The sequence below is a fragment of the Trachemys scripta genome, chromosome 3 (assembly GCF_013100865.1).
Source record: "Trachemys scripta elegans isolate TJP31775 chromosome 3, CAS_Tse_1.0, whole genome shotgun sequence".
Lineage (NCBI taxonomy): Eukaryota > Metazoa > Chordata > Testudines > Emydidae > Trachemys > Trachemys scripta.
Genome location: NC_048300.1, coordinates 147,485,006 through 147,505,815, shown reverse-complemented (window position 1 = coordinate 147,505,815; position 20,810 = coordinate 147,485,006). Strand labels below are relative to the sequence as shown.

Here is a 20,810-nt window from a genome sequence, read left to right as displayed (position 1 = left end):
TTTCTTCCCAAGACCTTGCCTTTCTTATCTCCCCCTCCTCCCCCCCATTCCTTGCTTACCAGCAGAATAGTGAGAAGATTTGGGCATGTTTCTTTTAAGACATTCTTTGTCTTGTTACTGCAGTTCGTTATTTTATTAGCTAATTTGGAAACCACACAGCCTTCCCACACTACAAATAATGCTACTTATTATTCTCATGGCCTTCTTTTACTTGCTGATTGGAGCCTTCTTTACAAACACACATATAGATCCTTAACCAAATGTAAGCTAACTTTAATTCTTTAATTTTATACTTACCCATTTATGAATTTGGTTTAATTTCATTTTCGTTAAACTCCATCTCTGCTATAATTTGAAATGTATTTCTCTTTTACTATCATTAGAACAGGGGTGGCCAACCTGAGCCTGAGAAGGAGCCAGAATTTACCAATGTACATTACCAAAGAGCCACAGTAATACGTCAGCAGCCCCCCATCAGCTCCCTACCCTACACTCCCAGCACCTCCCACCCACTGTAATACGTCAGCAGCCCCCCATCAGCTCCCTACCCTACACTCCCAGCACCTCCCACCCACTGGCAGCCCCGTCGATCAGCATCTCCCCCTCCCTCCCCACACTTCCAGATCAGCTGTTTCGTGGCATGCAGGAGTTCTGGGAGGGGGGGAGGAGTAAGGGCACAGCAGGCTCAGGAGAGGGGGCGGGAAAGGATGGAGTGGCGGCAGGGCCTGTGGCAGAGCCAGGAGTTGCGCAGTTAGCACCCCCCCGGCACATTGGAAAGCTGGTGCCTGTAGCTCCAGCCCCGGAGTCAGTGCCTATACAAGGAGCTGCATATTAACTTCTGAAGAGCTGCATGTGCCTCCGGAGCAATAGGTTGGCCACCCCTGCATTAGAACTTTGTCCCATGGTGTTCTGTCTCAGATTCCTATATATTTTAACCCATAACACACTATTTCCCCCACCTCTACATGGTTCTAGAATCTCAGCCAGACTGTCTAGGCATATATAAAAAGACTACCTGGGAGAAAAGATGATTTCTGGCTCCTGGGAATGGGGCAGGTTAGTATTCTAGGGAGGAGTCAGTGTTAGCCCTAGCTACCTACATCTGGAACACCCCTCCTTCCGTGGCTTGCACTTCCCACATGATCTGCCTCCCTGCTTTTAGTTCCTGACCTCTTCTGCAGGCCAGGAGGGGTTGCGGAGGTTGGGGATGGGAAAAAACAGTAATGGAACCAGCTGTGTAGAAGAGCACTGTGGTAGAGCCAGCACCCTGGGCAAGCTTCATGGGGCTGCTGAATTGCTGGAAGTGGTGGGGCATGTTTTCACACTCAACAGTGAAGTTGTGGGAGTCTTGTTTAGTTAAGAGGAAAGTAGTCTTCCTAGATTCTAATCTTCAAAGCAGGGACTATGTCATGATGCCTCTCAGACTAGGGCTCCAGTCCTTATTGAGGCTTCTTGGTGCTATGGCAATATAAACATTTTTTTAAATAATGACATGAGAGCATCAGGGTCATTAAAGGAACTGACGATGCATTTGCTCATCCCCAGATTCAATAAAGAGCACAATGACTAGAGCCCTACGTGGATACAAAATTTGTATCTGCATCCAATCTGCAAAAATGGTCTGTGGATATCTGCAGATTTGTAGGCTCTACAAATGACAAGCGTACTTGTACGTAACACTATAACTGGCAACATGAATGGGGAGGGAAATGCAACATGTGCAGGGAAAGAAATACAAAACAAATGGGAAGCAAAACCTTGTACAAGAAGAATCTTAATTTCCCTGTAATCCTGATTTTTGCTGCCCTTGCATTTGATGTTATTGACATGAGGTGACGGTGCTAATATTGTTCTGTTTGGGCCTGATGTGCAGTCCTTGCTCATGCAAAACTTGTCTGAGCTTCAGGAGGAGTTTTGCCTCAGTAAAGATGCAGAGCAAGTCGTGTAGAGATTCTTGGAGTGTAAGTGACGCAGTTTGATACAAAAATGTCTGAAATCATTTGGAGCTCAATTCAATACAAAATAATTTAGCTTGTGTACTCTACTGGATGATGAATTGGGCCATTATTTATGACTAATTCTTATGGTAAAGTTGCCTTACACCAGTTGTTTTATTAGATGAGTTTAGTATACAGGGTATCATTCATCACATTATATTTAAATTATAGAAAAATGACTCTGTTATATTTAATACAGTTACTCTGAGAAAAAATAATTAGCCTTTCAAATAGACAGGGGACTGCACTGTTTTGTTCATTTTTGTTTGTTTTACTTTCTGCTTAGTCAGAATTTGTTGTGAGTGGACTCCGTATGGTCTACTCAGTTTACATACAGTCAAGGTTTATGGTGAGTCTTTTTTGCCCTCTTGTGGTACAAGTAGAAAACAAGCACTAAGCTGTACTTAGTGTGCCATATACCTGTTGTGTGCTTTAAGGCCCAATTCTTCAAATACTTTAGCATATGAGTAACTTGACTTGTGGGAGTAGTGCCATTACATGCAAGTAAAGTCACCCAATGTGTAAGTGTTTGCAGGGTCAGACCCTTAGTTTGTAGCACACGTGAACACACAAAAATAGTTTAACATTTTGATTTTTAAAACTAACAAATACAAGGAAATTCAAAGTTTTTGGATTTGTGACATAATTCTTTTATTTTGAAAAAAAGTCCATAAAATTGCTATCATTAACCATAATCGGTGTTTTCGTTATTCAAATCTATTATATAAATAGTTATTTCAGGACTTTAAAAAAAAAAAAAGATTGACTTATTTTTTAATTGAGAATTACTGAATCAATAGAATTTAAACAACAAGGAGTCTGGTGGCACCTTAAAGACTAACAGATTTATTTGGGCATGAGCTTTCGTGAGTAAAAACCTCACTTCTTCGGATGCATAGAGTGAAAGTTACAGATGCAGGCATTATATACCTTGTGGGAGTATATATACCTGCTCTCCATGTGTCAGTATATAATGCCTGCATCTGTAACTTTCACTCTATGCATCCGAAGAAGTGAGGTTTTTACTCACGAAAGCTCATGCCCAAATAAATCTGTTAGTCTTTAAGGTGCCACCAGACTCCTTGTTGTTTTTGTAGATACAGACTAACACGGCTACCCCCTGATAATAGAATTTAACAACTTTCAAAGGAACCCCTCAATTCCATCATTTAAATAATCCCTGTATTTTTATGTTTCATAGTGACTGACAGGTTTTAATAACTCCATTCTTTTTACTTCTTTATTATTTGTATAGCTCATATATCTCCTCCTTCTCCTCCCTCCTGTAAGATATTTTACATGTATTCTTGGAATCCAGAAGAAAACTTCACACATCTGAGGCACAAGGGAATAAGGGCCTAATCCAAAACCCATTGGTCAATTCCCATTGACTTCAATGAGCTCTGGATCCAGGCCCTAACTACTGACATTTTTGAGAACAGGGCTCTACCGAAATTGACTCATTAAGAGCAGGTGCAATTCTATACAACCTCATGTCTGGAAAGAAATGGAAACAGTCATCAAGGGTAGAATTTTTCAAAGTGTTAGACTAATTCTGTTCCAACTGAAGTCAATGAAAAACCTTTAGGCTCAGAGGACTCCTAGTTCAGAGGAGGCAAGGAAAAAGACCCTTGTTACATTAGGAAACATAGATATATCAGAAGAGATTCTCCAAATATAGCTAGAATCATCCTGAGTTCCAAAACAACATAGTCCCTTAGATAAGCTAGGAAAAATGTTAAAACAGCCTTGAATAACCAAAGCCCTGGTCTGAGCCAGTGAATTTAAGAACTTACTGCTTCCAGACAAGGTGCTGATCTACACTTCAGATTTTTGTGTATGCTGATTAACCAGGTTTATGGCCCAATAATGAAAACTGACCTTCTGCCGCAATTTTCTTGTACATGCCACCCCGTAGTAGGAAATTTGATTATTTCCCCATATAACGTACTACTTCCCTGGCTCCACACTTCCTGTTGAGTCTCATATTGCACTTCAGGAGGAGTGTGCATGGCAATTATGTACGGCTACCAAAACAAAGAAAAAAAAAAAAAAGGACAACTATATTTTTTCTAAATAAACCACCTTTGTAATGCAAGTTGTTTTGGGACAAGTCACATTAATTTTTTCTTCATAACCTGAACGAAGAACTGGATACACAGGGATTAGATGGTCTATCAGACTTTTAGGAATAGAACATATTGGAGTCATTTGACAACTATATGAAAAAATTCCATTTCCAACATTTTCCCTGCTTCAGGTGCCTCCGTGTTAGAAATGACAGTGAGATATATTAGCTTGTAGAATTAGTCTCCCAATGGAAGTTTGTCCCTTGGCATATTTAAAGCTACATGTCCACTGTGCATAATGGAGATCAATCCTGAACTGGCAGGGAGATGGAGTAGTTGTCCTAATAAGTCTCTTCCGTTTCTAGACTCTCTGACCAAGATTATGCTTCATCCATTATACCAGTGACACTCCACCTTATCTGAATTCACCATTTAACTTCATACTTACAATAATGCGACAAATCAAGAAACTAAGCCTTGTGCGGAAAGATCAATACTACTTAGAATAACAGGTTTATACATAATCAATAGGGGTCCATTATAAATTTCAACTCTGATGGCATACTTTTTATAATGTGGTAAAGAAATAATACAAAGTACAGTTTTCATGTAATTCCATTTAAAGTAATACTAATCTCTAGTTATCACAGAGTGATAACCATGGCTTTTTATCTGCTTGTTGGCTGTCTTGCAGGTGAATTATGTAGTATAATAAAAATTGAATTAGCTAATATTATAGCATGAAATATTAGGATTAGAGATGGTGTGATGGGATCTACAAACCCCACACTGGTGAGTAAGGGGTTTGCCAGGCGGCCCTGCCCAGTCACGCCTACAGAGCCTGCACAAGCTGGAGGTAGGGCTTTAAAAAGGGGAGAGCAGCAGTTCAGGGCAGTGGAAGGGAGCAGACAGCTGTGCAGAGGGGAAAGTACTGCCCAGGAGCCCATTGCCTGAGACCTGACAATACAGACCTGTGCAAACCCACATAGGATAGGCAAGTGACTGAGTGAGCAGGTCAGAGACTTGATTGGAGTAATTTATTCTGGGGAGCTAAAAGGGGCTGGGGATAGGAAGTTGTCCGAGGGTAGCAGTTTAGCACCCGGGATTGGAGCATAGTGGAGAGAGCAGGCCCAGGATCCCCACCCACCCCAAGAGGACACTACAACACTAGGAATCTTCATCAAGATGAGAGACCAGCTGGAAAAGGCATTGACTGTTCAAGGGCCCAGCCCCCTGACGCTCAAAAAATCTCTGGGCTAAAGGGGAGGACTGGAAACCATTGGGGCCAGAGAACTGAAGGACCAGACTGTGCTTTCAATGGGGAGATGCCCTGCTAAAACCCTGCCTGACCACTAGGCAACACTATTGGTGATTGTGCACATTCTACAGATGGCCCAACAGTTTTGTGTTCCCTACCTGCTTACGTGCACTAGAGTGTAGATCTTACCAAGTTTTGACTAGTGTCCTCGTTTTACCTCTCTTCAACACAAAGCAGTATGGCCAAACTTTTCAGACTCCCAAATATGCTGAGCTTCCACAGCTCCCGTTTAAATCAGTGGAAGTTACAGGAGCTCATGTCACCTTTGAAAAACCTGATCACTTTTATTTAGGTGCCTAAAGATATATTCAAAATCTTTGGTCTGTATTTCTTCACATTTATGACTTAACACAAAGTTTCCTGTTCTTAAAAAATACCCATTGAACATCTGATTGCCACACAAATTACACAAAATTGTGCAAAATGCTCTTTATGTGAAATTTACATTTCATCATTAATTATTTGCTGTTGAATGGCATCTTTGATTGCTTTGCAGTAAAATCCAACAGTCATATCCCACAATCCTTATTCAACCATTGATTTCAATTGGGAAAATGCCATAATTGTACCTGAATAGGAACTGTGCCTCAGTCAAATCTCTGGACTGCAGTGTTTGGTCCCAAAGCAGCAAAAGAAAGAATTAAAAATGGAGAATACTGGCCTGCATGAAGAGACACCGTTAATCAACAAGTGAAAAATTAATGAGAAACAAATTGGATGCACAATTAAAGATACTTACAAAATGGGAAGTGTGGTACTGTACTTATAAGGAACAGAAGAAAGTGAATACTTATAATTAAATTAATTATTATGGTTTTATCATCCTCCCACTAAAATCATTGGGGAGTTTGCAGCTGACTGCAGTGGGAGCAGAATCAAGGCCTTTAATCTGCATGCAAAATTATTTGGTTTGATTCAAAATACAGCCATCTACAGCTATATATTTATTTTTAGGTATTAGAGAGACAACGCGGGTGAGGTAATATCTTTTATTGGATCAACTTGTGTTGGTGAGAGAGACAGGTATTCGAACCACACAGAGCTCTTCTCCACTGTGGCTCAGAAGCTTGTCTCTCTTGCCAATAGAAGTTGGTCCAGTAAAAGATATAACCTAACCCACCTTCTCTCTCTAATATCCTGGGACCAACATGGCTACAACTACACTGCATATACGTCTAGATATAGCTACCTAGATATAGATGGATATACCCTACTACTTTTTCAGTAGAAAATAACAGCACACCCTTTTATGTGCCCAGATTTGCTTATATAAAGGAGAGTACAATTAGCATGGCAATTTTTATCATTTAAGTTATTCGGCACTGGAGTGAGTTAGATTAAAATCATACACACATAACTAAGAGGGCATTTGCTAACAAAACGTGAAGCTTTGAAAGGAACCAATCTAGCAACAAAACAAAACTTCTGAATCATTGAGATTTAGCTATGAAAGTTCCCTCAACATTAAGGTCCTGGTTCAAGAAGTTGCTGATGCACAAGCCTAACTTTGAGGACCTGAGTAGCCTCATTGACCTCAATGAGACTAGTCACATGTTTAAGCACCTTGTTGAATTTGCACCTAACAGAAGAGAACACTTTGATGGGCACACATTTATAACTTTAAACGAGCTATTTAAAATCCCATGGAACAGGTCTTTAAGATGACAATTCTACACTTGCAAAATGCTGACTTCAGCTTATAAGCTCCACGAATCACCTTGAAAAAGAAGGGTTTCGCTGAGTATAACTCAGCAGTTCAGAAGAAAATATCATCAGCTTAGCTTAGGCCTTGTCTACACTAACAAGTTTTGTCGACAAAAGTGATGTCAACACTCAGAAATCAGCATAGTAAAAATCGGAATGTCATGTTCACAATCGCTCCCTCTGTCGGCAGAGTGTGTCCACAGTTGGGGCACTATCATCAACAGTGTGAGCAGTGGACTGTGGGTACCTATCCCACAGTCCAGCTCAACACTTTCTGTCATTAGGTGTTGTGGGAAGGCGGAGCGGATTGCAGTATATCTTGGGACCGGGCTCAATGTCCCGTGATGCATTGCTTTCTGTCGTCTTTCTTTTGCGGCATTTTTTCAAGGCCATTCTTTGATGTGTACCCCGGTATCTTTGTGAGAAGGAATGGATCCTGCACTGCTCTCCTTTGCTCTGTTAGCTGTCATGAAGACATTGCGGATGGCAATGCAGTTAATCGCAAAGTTCCTAACTGAAGAAGCTCCCAGTTGTGTGACATGCTGTGTGATATGGATAGGAGCAACTTTAGATTGCTTTTGGCATTCATAGAACAGCTGCATAGGGTAGACCATCACTTTTGGGCTCAGGAAACAAGCATTGAATGGTGGGATCGTATCGTCATGCAGGTGTGGAATAATGAGCAGTGGCTACAGAACTTTCAGATGTGGAAAGCCATCTTCCTGGAACTGTGTGTGGAGCTTGCCCCAGCACTGCAGGGCAAGGACACCACAATGAGAGCTGCCCTATCGGTAGAGAAGCGTGTGGCAATTGCTGTGTGGAAGGTGACAACTCCGGTTGGTCGCGAATCAATTTGGAGTCGGGAAATCAACCGTTGGGGCTGCGTTAATGCAAGTGTGCAGAGCAAGTAATCGCATCATGCTACGAAGGACCCTGACTTTTGAAAATGTGCGTGAAATAGCGGATGGCTTTGCAGAAATGGGTTTCCCTAACTGTGGAGGGGCAATGGATGGCATACATATTCCAATTTTGCCACCCAACCACCTTGCAATGGAGTACATCAATAGGAAAGGGATACTTCTCCATAGTGTTGCAGGCACTTGTGGAAAGTGCATCACTGTGGGTGTTTCACTGACATCAATGTGGGATGGTCCAGGAAGGTGCATGATGCATGCATCTTCAGGAACACCGGCCAGTATAGAAAGTTACAAGCGGGGACTCTGTTTCCAAACCAGAAGATTACAGTGATCCTCGGAGATCTGGCGTACCCCTTACAGCCGTGGATCATGAAACCTTGCATGGGAAACCTGGACAGCAGTAAGGAGCGTTTCAACAACAGGCTGAGTAGGTGCTGGATGACAGTGGAATGTGCCTTTGGCAGATTAAAGGCACACTGGCGATGCCTTTATGGCAGGTTAGACCTTAATGAGGATAATATTCCCATGGTGATAGCAGAATGTTGTACGTTGCATAATCTTTGTGAAGCTAAGGGTGAAAGGTTTGCTCGGGGTGGAATGTGGAGGCAGACCACTTGGCTGCTAATTTTGAGCAGCCAGATACGAGGGCTATAAGAGTTGCCCGGGGGGGCTGATTCAAATGAGGGAGGCTTTGAGGCAACACTTTGAAAATGAGAACCAGTAATGTCTATCTCTGTGATTAGTGCTGCAATGTTACGTTACGTGTAGTTTTCCTAGGAAGTAATGGTTATTTTTGGGACCTTACATTCCAGCAAGCACATGAATAAACTGCCTGTGTATGTATTGGTAGCCTGCTATCTCAATTTGTAGAAAGCAAATAAAGATGAGTTACCACTCAAAAACTTTGCTTTTATTGCACAAGAAACAACACACCCAAACACCCAAGGATGCTTGGTGGGAAAGGAGGTACCAGTGAAGGGCAGACTTTCAGAGCTGTGTGTAGGTCCAGCTATCATTATGAAAGTTGTCCGAGGGGGTGGAGTGAAGGAGAAACCGAGAAGTCCCGGAAAGTGGAAAGGACTGTGCAGGCAGAGTTTGAAGGAAGGTGGGGACATGGGAAAGAGTTCTGAATGTGCTGCAGTAGAGGGCGGGTACTGATCTACTCAGTCTTCAGCATTATTAAGGACTTCAGCTTCTGCGTTTGCTCCTTCATTACTTTAATCATCCACTCAGTAGCGTCCTTAACAAACTCCTGATTTTCTTTTCTGTCCTGCCTTTCAATTTCCACCACTCCTTGCATTCCCTTTTCTCTGCATGAGAGGAGTGCAGTACCTCCCAGAACATGTTTTCTTTGCACCATCTTGGGCGCTTTCTTATCTGGCGCAGACGCTTGGCCAGTGTGTGGGGGGTGGGGGTCACATCTGCCGAAGCACAAGTAACAATGCACAGAAGCATGATTATTACATTCATGCATAGCATTAAAACATTTCAGTAAAATACACCTTTTGCAACATAACAAGCAACATGGCAAGCACACATCTCTGAGAACACCCAAAGCCTGGTGAGTGTTGGCGGGGGGGAGGAGGGGCACTCCACGTTGGGAAAAGAGCAGTCACTCTGCAAGGGTTGTGACGCAGCCGACTAGGGAAAAAATTCTAATATTCTCCCACACTTTTCCAAAGGTGGGGGTCATTCTAGCACAGATCTCACTGCTAAGGATAAGCAGGGAAATGAGTTGTAGCAAGGTTGGCACCCGCCTCTCGCAAGTACCCCTTTCTGGTTGGGTGAGTCTGCGTTCTTTAGTTCTGGTGACTCCTTTCGGTGGTCTGAGGCAGGTTTGTCAGTGACACAGAGCTCCAGCTGAGTTACACTGTCTGCATATTAACTAGCACAAACCCCTTCTGGGGTATACAGTCCACTGGGGCCTATCTCAGTACCCCTGTGGTGGTGTCTCTCTCTTGCCCTCCCTGGGCTTTGGTCTTTAAGAAGTCCATCCCTGGTATAGGGCTGTATCTCCAGGGCTTCCTCACTGGAGACACTATCTTCCTGCAGCCCTCCCAGGCTCAGTCCCTACTCAGTCCTAGCAACCAGCCAGGAGCTCCCTCAATGCCCCCCAGGGTCCTGCTGCTCTTCCAGGCAGTCAGGCCTGCAGTCCTTTCTTCTCCTGCTCCAAGCAGCAACTGACTACTGCTCTGCTCTGCAACATCTTTTATATGGCACTCTTGAGCCCTGATTGGCTGCTTCCCCTGCAGCTACTCTAGCCTGCTTGGAGGACCTCTCCAATGCACCTTCCCTGGAATGGGTGTGGCTGAACCGTGAGGCCTTCAGCAGGGGGCTTTTGAACCTAGTCCACCCCATCACATGAGGGTACATCTACTCAGGGGCGTCTCTATGTATTTTGCTGCCCCAAGCACGGCAGACAGGCAGCCTTCGGCGGCATGCCTGCAGGAGGTCCACCGGTCCTGCGCCTTCGGCGTACCCACTGCCAGATTGCCGCTGAAACCGCGGGACCAGCGGACCTCCCGCAGGCATGCCACTGAAGGCAGCCTGACTGCCGCCCTCACGGTGACCGGCAAGCCACCCCTCGCTGCTTGCCTCCCCAGGCACGCGCTTGATGCGCTGGTGCCTGGAGCCACCCCTGCATCTACTACATGCTTGTGACTTCCGCCCTGCTCTCTATGTTGCTCACCTGTGTGCTGCTTTGATCCCTGCACAAGTGATTGCCGAATGACGCGGGAAAGTTCCCTACAATGGGGGAAGGAACAAAGCTGCTCTACCAAGGAGCCTTCCACAGAGGATTGCCGAGTACCTCCAGGAAACTTTCCTGGAGATCTCTCTGGAGGATTCCTGTATGATCTTGGTGTGCATCAACACCCTGTTTCGCCATACTGATTAGCTACACAGGGAAATGTCCAGCTCACAGAAACACAGCCAGACTTCTACATTTCTATAACCTGAACCCACCTCTGCACTTACCAGGTATCTCCTCTCCTGCTTCTTGCTTGCTGGAGCGCAACTGCTGAGACTGGCTAAACACCTTTGGCGTGGTGAACAGTTCCTGGATGCCTGCCTCACAGGACAGCCCCATTGGGAGCGCCACATCATTGTCTAACTCCACCTCTTCATCAATGACTTTGTCCTTCGGATTAGGTCCTCTTTCCACCGCCTCCAGGCCCACCAAAGTATCCACAGGGCTCTTGGCAGTGGAGGTGGGGTCGCCACCAAAGATAGAGTTCAGCTCCTTATAGAACCGGTAGGTCTTAGGTGCAGCATCGGCGTGACGGTTTGCCTCCCTCACCTTATGGTACGCCTGTCTCAGCTCTTTTATCTTCACTCTGCACTGCAGCGTGTCCCAATCATAGCCCTTTTCACACAAGCCTTGAGAAATGTGCCTGTTGGTATCCCAATTCCTACGGCTCAAGTGCAGCTGGGACTGCACAGCCTCCTCTCCCCATATACTGAGCAGATCCAGCAGCTCTGCAGTGCTCCAAGCGGGAGAGTGTTTGCTGCAATTACCTGCCATGGTCACCTGGGAAGGTGCAATGAGACCTCTCCATGCTGAGCAAACAGGAAATGGAATTTGAAGAAGTGGGGGGGGGGGGGGGGGGGGGGGGGGCGGATAGTTATTTACCTGACTGCACGGCAGTGGAGTTCAAACTGCTGACCAGAGTGATCACAATGGGCATTGTGGGACACCTCCGGGAGGCCAATTAAAGCAATAAAATCAAGCGTGGCGTCTACACTGGCACTTTGTTGACAAAAATTTAGAGAAAAAAAACGTATGTCTCTCTTTGGGGTGGTTGTATTTTGTCACCAAAACAGGGCATTTTTGCCACCAAAAGTCACATCACAGTGTGTATGCATTCACTGTTTTGTTGACAAAAGCTACCTTTTGTTGACAAAACTTTATAGTGTAGACAAGTCCTTAGTTTAGCTTAGCTGATGTAACACTAAGCTGTCCGAATTATGAAAAGATAGACAGAGCTAACATTTGAATCAGTGTTGATGACTTTATTGTTTTACAAAAATGTATAAGGATTAATCTGGAAAAATGTTTCTTCCACAGAATCATGAAATTTCATGTTGCAAAGAGAAAGTTTAAAGAGACATTACGTCCATATGATGTAAAAGATGTAATTGAACAGTATTCAGCTGGTCACCTTGATATGTTGTGCAGAATAAAAAGTCTTCAGTCCCGGTAAGGAAAGAATAATCCTTCATCATTGAAGAACCTTCCTGTGTAAAAATACCTTGAGCTGTTTTGTCATTTAGCACCAGAAGAATTGTGTGTCTTTTACATTACCAATTTTTTTTTTTGACCCAAGTTTTCACCTGTGCTGTAGCTTGGTCTTCCTTTTTGTGAATGCAGTTAGGCCTGCAATTAAATTGTGGGTGGAAAAAATGTGGATGTAAATTGGGCCCAGAAAATTTGAAAACGTAGCGCCCCCCCCCCCCTTTTTTTTTTAAAGTGCACTCATAAACTGACGGAATATTTAATACAGTGACTGTTAATAGAAGCTGAGGGCCGTTAGCACCACAATGGTCCGGATCCTATATTTTAATATTCTGGACTCCTTACAGTAATAAACAGACAAATCTATTATACATATAGAGCCCTCCTTATATTTGCATTTGGGAAGCACTTCCCGGATTTAAAAGCCCAAGCTCTCTGTTTGTGCCCAACCTTTCCAATGCAGAGTTTTGCAGTTCCCTCCACCTCTGATTGCTATTACTGTATGCCAGTTGGCCACTATGAAATGACATCTGAAGAATCTCCAGAGGTGCAGGGCTCAATACTGCTCATTAGTTGTCTGAGACATTGATTCAAAGCCTATAGCCTTTATTGCTGAACATTACTTTTTTTAAACCTTCTCTTAAGCAACTTTCCCCTGCTTGATGTCACTCACTGATTTAGAGTAAGAGCACACATTACAATAAATCTCTCTATACCACTCTCAACACCTACTTACTTTTTTAAAATTCTATGTTATGCTGGTTTAATACAGATACACCTAAGATGAGATATACATGTTGGGCCCCATGCTTTAAACACTTTTGGTCATACAGTACAGACCCATTTACGCGCGGATATCGGGAGTCAAGCCATTGCAACCGCGGGTTAACGGATCGCGGGTTAAGAGGGCCATGCTGAAATATCTTAAGATATATACATGTATAATTATCTAGGATTACATACGTATTCACAGTGTCCCAAATACTGCAGGCCTATCTGTTAACGATGCTTTGCAAGAATATAAATTCAAATGTGTAATCTAATAAAAACATTATTATTACTACATAGGGGTGAAAGTAACTCAGGACACTTACCGGTACGGGGCGGGGGTGACTCTGGCCCCCAGAAGGGGCAGGGCCTTGGGCAGAAGGGGCGGCACTAGGGGTCACATCCCCCAGCCAGCCCTTCCAGGTTGCCTGGTCCACGCCACCCAGGGGTCCCGTGGCAATTTAAAGGGCCCGGGGCCCCGGACGCCACTGCTGCGATAGCAGCGTCCGGAGCCCCGAGCCCCTTTAAATTGCTGGCCCCGGGGCAGCTGCTCCCTTCCCCCTCCCCCCGCCTCTTGGCGGCCGACGGGAGTAAAAGGGACAGGGACCTTAAAGCGCTGCAGGGTCCTTTGCCGTGGCAGCGCTTTAATGTCCCTGCCCTTTTTGCCTCTCCCGTCAGCGGCCCTGCTGGTAGGGTTCCTACTGGCAGGGCTGCCGACGGGGGGGAGAGGGAGAGAGGCAGCGCTTTAAGGATGGTCCTTTGCCGCGGCAGCGCTTTAACGTTGCTGCCCCTTCCCCACCTCTCCCCCGCCTCCCCCCCCCCCCCCCCCCCGCGGTAAGACGTACAACACGTTTCCGCTCCCCACTTCCTGTTGATTTCAGTGTCAGTGAGTTAGTGAGCAAATCTGTAGTGCTACATAGCAAGTTCCTGTACTGCGTGTTAACGAGTCTCATGTGTTAAATAGGTAGCACTGGGAGGAATGGCGCTACCACGCATTAAGCGGATTCCCGCGTAAATGGGTCTGTACTGTATTTGACCAATGGGACTACTAATAGTAGTAAGCAATGTACCCAGTAGTAAGTGTTTGGAGGATTGAGCCAATAACTCAAGACTAAACTATCCCTCACAAATATGTATCTGTTATCATTTATTTCTATGTGTAACAAATCTCAAAAGTAACAGTAAATATAACTTCATTGCCATTTAGCTTCACATTTTGCTCTCCCCAGATGCTTTAAACATCATTCTATGCTCTTTTATAGTATTTTTGTGAACTTTGATTACTATTATTTTAACAAAAATAAATCTATCCTTTTTCTTAGGCATTTTTCAGAAACTGTTAAATAGTTATTGTAATTGTAATTTTCTATAGATGTGAACAGTGGATACTTCCACAATTTCACCATTTTCAGGGATCATTATAGTCTCTAATTTCTTTCACAGCGTTGACCAGATTCTTGGAAAAGGACAAATCACAACAGATAAGAAAAGTCGAGAAAAGAATACTGCAGAGAATGAGACAACTGATGACCTTAGTATGTTAGGGCGTGTAGTCAAGGTGGAGAAGCAGGTAGAGTGACTATATGAAACCATGATTTTGTTTTATTGCTTATAACTTTCTGTAATGAATAATGGATGTTTTCAATTTACAACAATTTGGTAAAATAACTTTATTTGGTGTCTGCACTATTTTAAATGTTGAAGAAAAACACACACAAATTATATTACATTAAATGTGCTTTGTATACAGAAATGGAAAAACATACACTACTGAAATCTGCAGCCTTTAATAGCTAAAACATTAACTTGATCATGAAGCATCTGTAAATACACTGCTTTTAATAGCTTTCTTTTTTTGATGAGTAGCTCTTTTATACAGAGAAACACGTTTCCCTTATATGTGGATTGTTCCTGTTATCTATTACATTTTCTCTTTGCTTAGATTCTAGAGAGGCTCTAGGGAGGCAAATGTTTTTAAATAATATTTTGTACTTACTTTAACCTTTTTTTTCCCAATCTGCAGGTACAATCCATAGAGTCAAAACTGGACAGCCTGTTAGATATTTATCAACAGGTCTTAAGGAAAGGATCTGCATCTGCGCTCACTTTGGCTTCATTTCAAATGCCATCTTTTGAATGTGACCAGACCTCTGATTATCAAAGTCCTGTAGACAGCAAAGATTTATCTAGTTCTGCACAAACTAGTGGATGTGTATCCAGATCAGCTAGTGCCAACATGACTCGTGGCCTACAGCTTATACTGACACCAAATGAATTTAGCACTCAGGCTTACTATGCTTTTAGTCCAACTATGCATAGTCAAGCAACACAGGTGCCAAATGATGGACCTGCAACAGTAATAACTAATAATACATCAAACCAAATAAACCAGGCAACTAAGCCAACAACCCCAACAACGTTACAAATACCACCTTTCTCCTCAGTCAAGCATGCCAACTGGCCTGAGCCCCTTCATATTATTCCTGCAACCACACAGGAAAATATTTCTGATGTCACCGCTTGCCTTGTTGCTTTAAAGGATAATGGACAAGTTGCACAGTCCAAAGTGACAAAGGATCTTTCCTGGAGAAAAAACCTTGATACAGAAGAGGAACCCTTGGTCTCAGTTAAACCAGTAGTGCAAATGGATTTAGGAAAATCTTTATCTGTACAAAACCTTATACAATCATCCGAAGAACTGAATGTACAGATTGCTGGGAATGACTCCAGTGGCTCCAGAGGGAGCCAAGAAGTGTACTCCAAATGGAGGGAGTCAAAATTATTTATAACAGATGAAGAGTTGGAAGCAGAGACAAAAACAGAGGCTTTTGAAAGCATCTCTCGCTCATTAGTGGAAACAGCTCTCTCTACTGACTCTCTAAGGACTGGAATATCAAGATCATCTCAAAGCATTTGCAAGCCAGGGGACAGTACAGATGCACTCAGCTTGCCTCATGTCAAACTTAAATAACAATTTATGGGTTTTCTTCATTGGCTGAGTAATTCCTTTAGTCATACATATCATAGCATGAACTCTTTTGAAAGCCTTTTTAATAAGATAAAATTGCAAGAATCAGGAAGAATCTGAAAGGCAGTTGTATGAGCCCATATCTTCTAGTTGCATGACAATGCATGCTTAAGTGACAGCTAAAATTCAGATTTATACCTAATGTACATCACTTTTATGTAGTACAGTAGGTGTAAATAATGAGTAATCTACAAAGTTAATACTGCAGACTGTGTCAGAAAGCAAAGATCTGAGCATTTAGAAATAGTGTTGTTTCTACAATACAGAAGTAAAAATCGTAAGATTTAAAGCACTTTGCTTCTGGATTAATTACAAATATATATGTCCTGAATTAGACAATAGTTTATGTTTACAAGAAAAATATTATCTACAGCTGCTAGCAAGGTACCAAGGAAACTAGTAATATGGGACTAGAAATGGCTGCTAGTTGCAAGATATAGAAATTAACTCATCATTAATCAGTTATTTTAACACTCTCAGCTTTAGAATGTTAATTTCTGTAATATTTTTGGTGATTTAGTGCTGTGGCAAAGTACTTTGCACACCACTTTCAGGTTGTTCTTTATGATAAGAACCGTCTTTTGCTATGAAATGTACAAATTCAAAGGATAAGGGCTGGCCTTAGAGATGAATAATCTGGACTACTGCACCAAAAATTCAGGGGCAGCTTTCCTTACCAAACTTGCTGGTATCACTGATGTGCCCTTCCCGTGGATCTGAAGCATTCTGGAAGCAGAATCAGCAGGAGAGGAAAGGGCACTGCCGTTATTGTAGAAGCAATTCTTCTTTCTGCCCTGAAGGTGGCACTATGCTTCACAATTGCACCCTGATACTCCATGATTTTGTGTAAGAAGTCTGTGAGGAAGTGAAAGTGGTAACATATGGGGTATTGAAATTAGAGGGAAAAACAAAGGGGATAAGGGAAGAGAGAGAGACTACAGAAGGGGTGAAGAGGAAAAAAAGAGAGACAATATGATAAGCAAAGGAGAAGGAGAATATGAATTTGGAGAAGAAAAAAAGGGATGGGGAAAAAATGGAAAATAACAGCAGGGAAGCAGGGACAGTGAAAAAGATCTTTAAAATCCCTGCCTGTTGGTCCCAGACAGCTAGTGTTTCTTCCAAAAAGCCATGTCAGGAATTAGGAAATAGGAGAGGTAATAGAGAAAAACAGCTGAATTGTCCAAATTGAAGAACACTGAATGTTTAAAAACGAGGGGATGAGGAGGAGAGAGGGAAGGGGGTCACATTCTTATTAGTTCTATAATGCCATTTAACAAAGGTGCCAAGAAAGGACCCTCAGACTCCTTTCCCATACCACCTCCCACCAAGTTTGGGGATTCAAAACCTGCAGCATATTGAGCATTCTCCCCGAGACCTCCTCTTGCTCTCATAGCCTTTCTACAGTTCACTTCTGCAGAGATGCAGTAGCAGAACTAGTGTCTACCTATGGGTCCTTACCAGGGCTTTGCCATGGAACCCTGTGGGATCCTCCACCCTTTCCCACTGAACAAGATTTCTATTTGTTGCCTTCCCCCAAATTACAGCCTGCATGTACCACGGACTCATGGGCAGCCTGTTCTGGGCCTGGCCACCTCTAGCAACAAGAACTCCAAATGTATGGGAGTGCCAGTTCCAGCTCACTCAGAGCACTGATTGATCAAAGCCCAGCCCTGCTGAGGATTTATTATACATCAAAAATGTCACAGCAGTCTTAATCATGGCTAAATGCTGTAGATTGTATTGTGAAGGACTTGAACTGTTTACTATGAATCCATTGTAATTTCTGCCTCCATATTTCTTTTACAGAAATATTCGTGGATGTTACATGATAACCTTATTATGTGAAAGTACATGCATACTGTAGAGTGTATATATTGTGTCAGTGATACAGGATCTATGGATGATAAGCTGCGTTCTATGGCTTGTGCCAGAACAAAGCTCAGGTGGTAAATTCTGAAAGATGTCTTGAAGCACAATTAGCTATCACTGATTTGCCATCGCATTCAACCTTTACTACATTCTTTATGTGCTGCCTGATCATATTAAAGCCTAATTGCGAAGATATTTTTGTGATGATAAATAGGTTTTTCAACATCTGAGAACATTTAAATATTGACTTATTTGAATGTCTGCAGTTTGTCCAGCCAAATCTGTACATTTAAAGTATTGTACAATATCTAAAAATGATACAATTTTTAGGATTTTCTTTTCTTTTTTCCTAATGTTTTATGGTGCCTTTCTTGCATTTATATAAAATCTCATAATGTTCTAGATGTAAGTCTGTACTTAGGTCTCATGTAGGGGCAAGAGCTTGGGCACAGGACAGCTAACAGATGTGTCAGTAATTTGACTCGCCTCCCCTTTTTCATTAAATATGAACACAACGGCATCCTGAATTGGGCCCTGATCTTGCAACTGCATCTGCTTGAGCAGACCTTTGCATCCACATTGAGTCTTACTGTGAAATCAGCGAGGTTCCACATGGGCACAGGCTCCACCTGCACAGATGCAGTTGCAGAATCAGGATTTTGGTTTTTACTGCTAATGTATCTCGCTGAACTTGGTATTTTTGGCTTAAATGACATGCCTGAGTTTTCCTAATTTTAAATTAATTTATTTAATACAATTCTGTGCACATAAATGAATTCTATAAATTATATATGAAAATGTAAATGTCTTTACAAAGATCGGATAAATCAGGAAGACCTTATCTTTTTTTAAGTTGAAATTACTGATTTTTTTTTCTTTTATTGTCACCATTACATCCTTCTTTTTGTAGCTACAGTTCTTATCATATAGGAATTTTCTTAACATTATATTGATGGAAAACTGCGAGAATAATTAATGAATCTGTGGAGATCTGGAGAGAGTTTATTATGTGGTTTGATTTTTACAAAGTGGGCTGTTCTGTCCTTTCCTCACAAGGAGTTTCCTGTGTCCACATTATATCTTTAATTATACTATAAGGACCAAGCCTGCTCTCACCGAAATCAGTATAAATAATTTGTTGATGTCAGTGGGAACAGCATTTGGCCTTAAGGGTCTTGTCCTGAACTACTTACTAAGTCAAAGCTCCCGTTTTAGTCAATAGGAGTTTTACATGAGTAGGCAATAAGGACCAAATTCTGCCCTAATATACACTCCATTGGAGGCTTGCGCAGGGTGTCAAACAGGACAGAATCTGGCCCTAAGTAAGGGTTTCAGGACTGGGCCTTACACAAAAAACTGTTTTCTGATCAGCATGTTTGTTGTACCCTGATTGAAGAGACGACTTAAAAGAATAGTTTTTGATGATTATTTGTTTTACAAACTCTATATACTCCTGATTTATGTGAGCTATACTTTTTATTTCAGTATGGATATAGTGTTTTAGCCTAGGGTTCAAGATTGCAAGGATCATACACTTTTATTCACATGCCCACAGCTGTTACATGTGTTTTTGAGATAATCCTACTTAAATGACTGCTCTCATTACAGACTGCTGATAGGTAATTCACCTACTCTTCTGTGATAAGTCAAGTCATACTGAATTATTGCTGTATTGAGGAACACCTGATATACAGTACTATTTATGGGTCTGGGCCTGCAGTTCTTACTCAAGCAAAAATCCCATGGACTTCAGCAAGAGCTCTGCCTGAGTCCAGAATCAAACCCTTATTTTGTTGGGCATCTGTATAAAGTGAAAATGATAATATTCCAGTTATTTCCTGAGGAAACTAATGCTTAGCTGAATTAACCCATATGTCACATTGACTATATAAAAAGTAACGCACAAAGTAGTATAAAAAGGGATGAAGAGAAGGGAAATTTTTTAAAAGCACAGAGAAAAGTAGGTCAGTAAGAAAACAGAACAAAGCAGAAAAAGAAAATGTAAGAACAAAGGAATGAAAAAAGTGATTAAACATCTGAGGACAAATTCATCCCTGTGTGGCTCCACTGACTTCAAAGGACAGCATAAGTGGGCCAAATTCAGCCTTCTTTGGTGTAATCAGGCTCAACTCTATTGATCTCAATGGGATTACACCCACCTACACCAGGAGTGAATTTGTCCCACTGGGACAATTTTTGTCCAGACTCAGACCTTGTGCAATCCCATGGGGTTCAGTAGGATTGAAGGAGGTGTACGTCCAGAGAGAATTTGGCCGTCATATTTCTGCTTCATATTTTTTTCAAGCATGTTAATCAATTTAGTTCAAATGAATTGCAACATCAAACAAATTGCTATAATTATCCAAAAAGGTGAATCAGTTTTTAAATCTAAACCAACTCCTGGAATGTCAAAGGAAGCATATGAGGTGTTGCCATTAACTCAGATACGTATGGGACACTTCCATAGGCACCAAACATTATCTGCTATTGAATGTGTTCTGAGACATTTCTGCTAGTCAATATGGGAGGGAGCAGTGTTAAAATATCAGTTTTATAATGGTTATGGAAAGTATAAGGGACACTTCCACTGACGCTGCAATGGCTTTAGCCATTACATTATAATACAATGTTAATTGTAACTTCATGACAAAGGTAAATCCATATTGTTGTTAATAAACATGGTTAAAAAGTAGCTACTATGTATACTTGAAGTTTTTTTGTTTGTTGGTTGATTTTTTTGTTTTGTTTTTGATTAAAGATTAATATTGGTGTTGAATGTCAGTACAGCTCAGGCAGGACTGGGCAGAATTGTGCACCTGAAAAATTCCCATGATGTGCTTTTTTTTTTCTTTAACGTTTTATATGGCTTTGATTCAACTTGACCAAGGTATCACAAAGCAAGTTTA

The 20,810-nt window shown here is 42.2% G+C and overlaps 1 protein-coding gene across 1 annotated transcript in view; it reads left to right on the top strand.

Moving 5' to 3' along the window:
- Positions 1-20,588, top strand: part of KCNQ5 (potassium voltage-gated channel subfamily Q member 5) — a 519,022-nt gene extending 498,434 nt beyond the window's left edge. The window contains exons 12-14 of the mRNA XM_034766208.1: positions 12,072-12,203; positions 14,451-14,577; positions 15,031-20,588. Coding sequence (XP_034622099.1) covers positions 12,072-12,203; positions 14,451-14,577; positions 15,031-15,978 — 1,207 coding nt within the window. The 3' untranslated portion in view covers positions 15,979-20,588. The remainder of the gene's footprint in view (positions 1-12,071; positions 12,204-14,450; positions 14,578-15,030) is intronic.
- Positions 20,589-20,810: the final 222 nt, after the last annotated feature.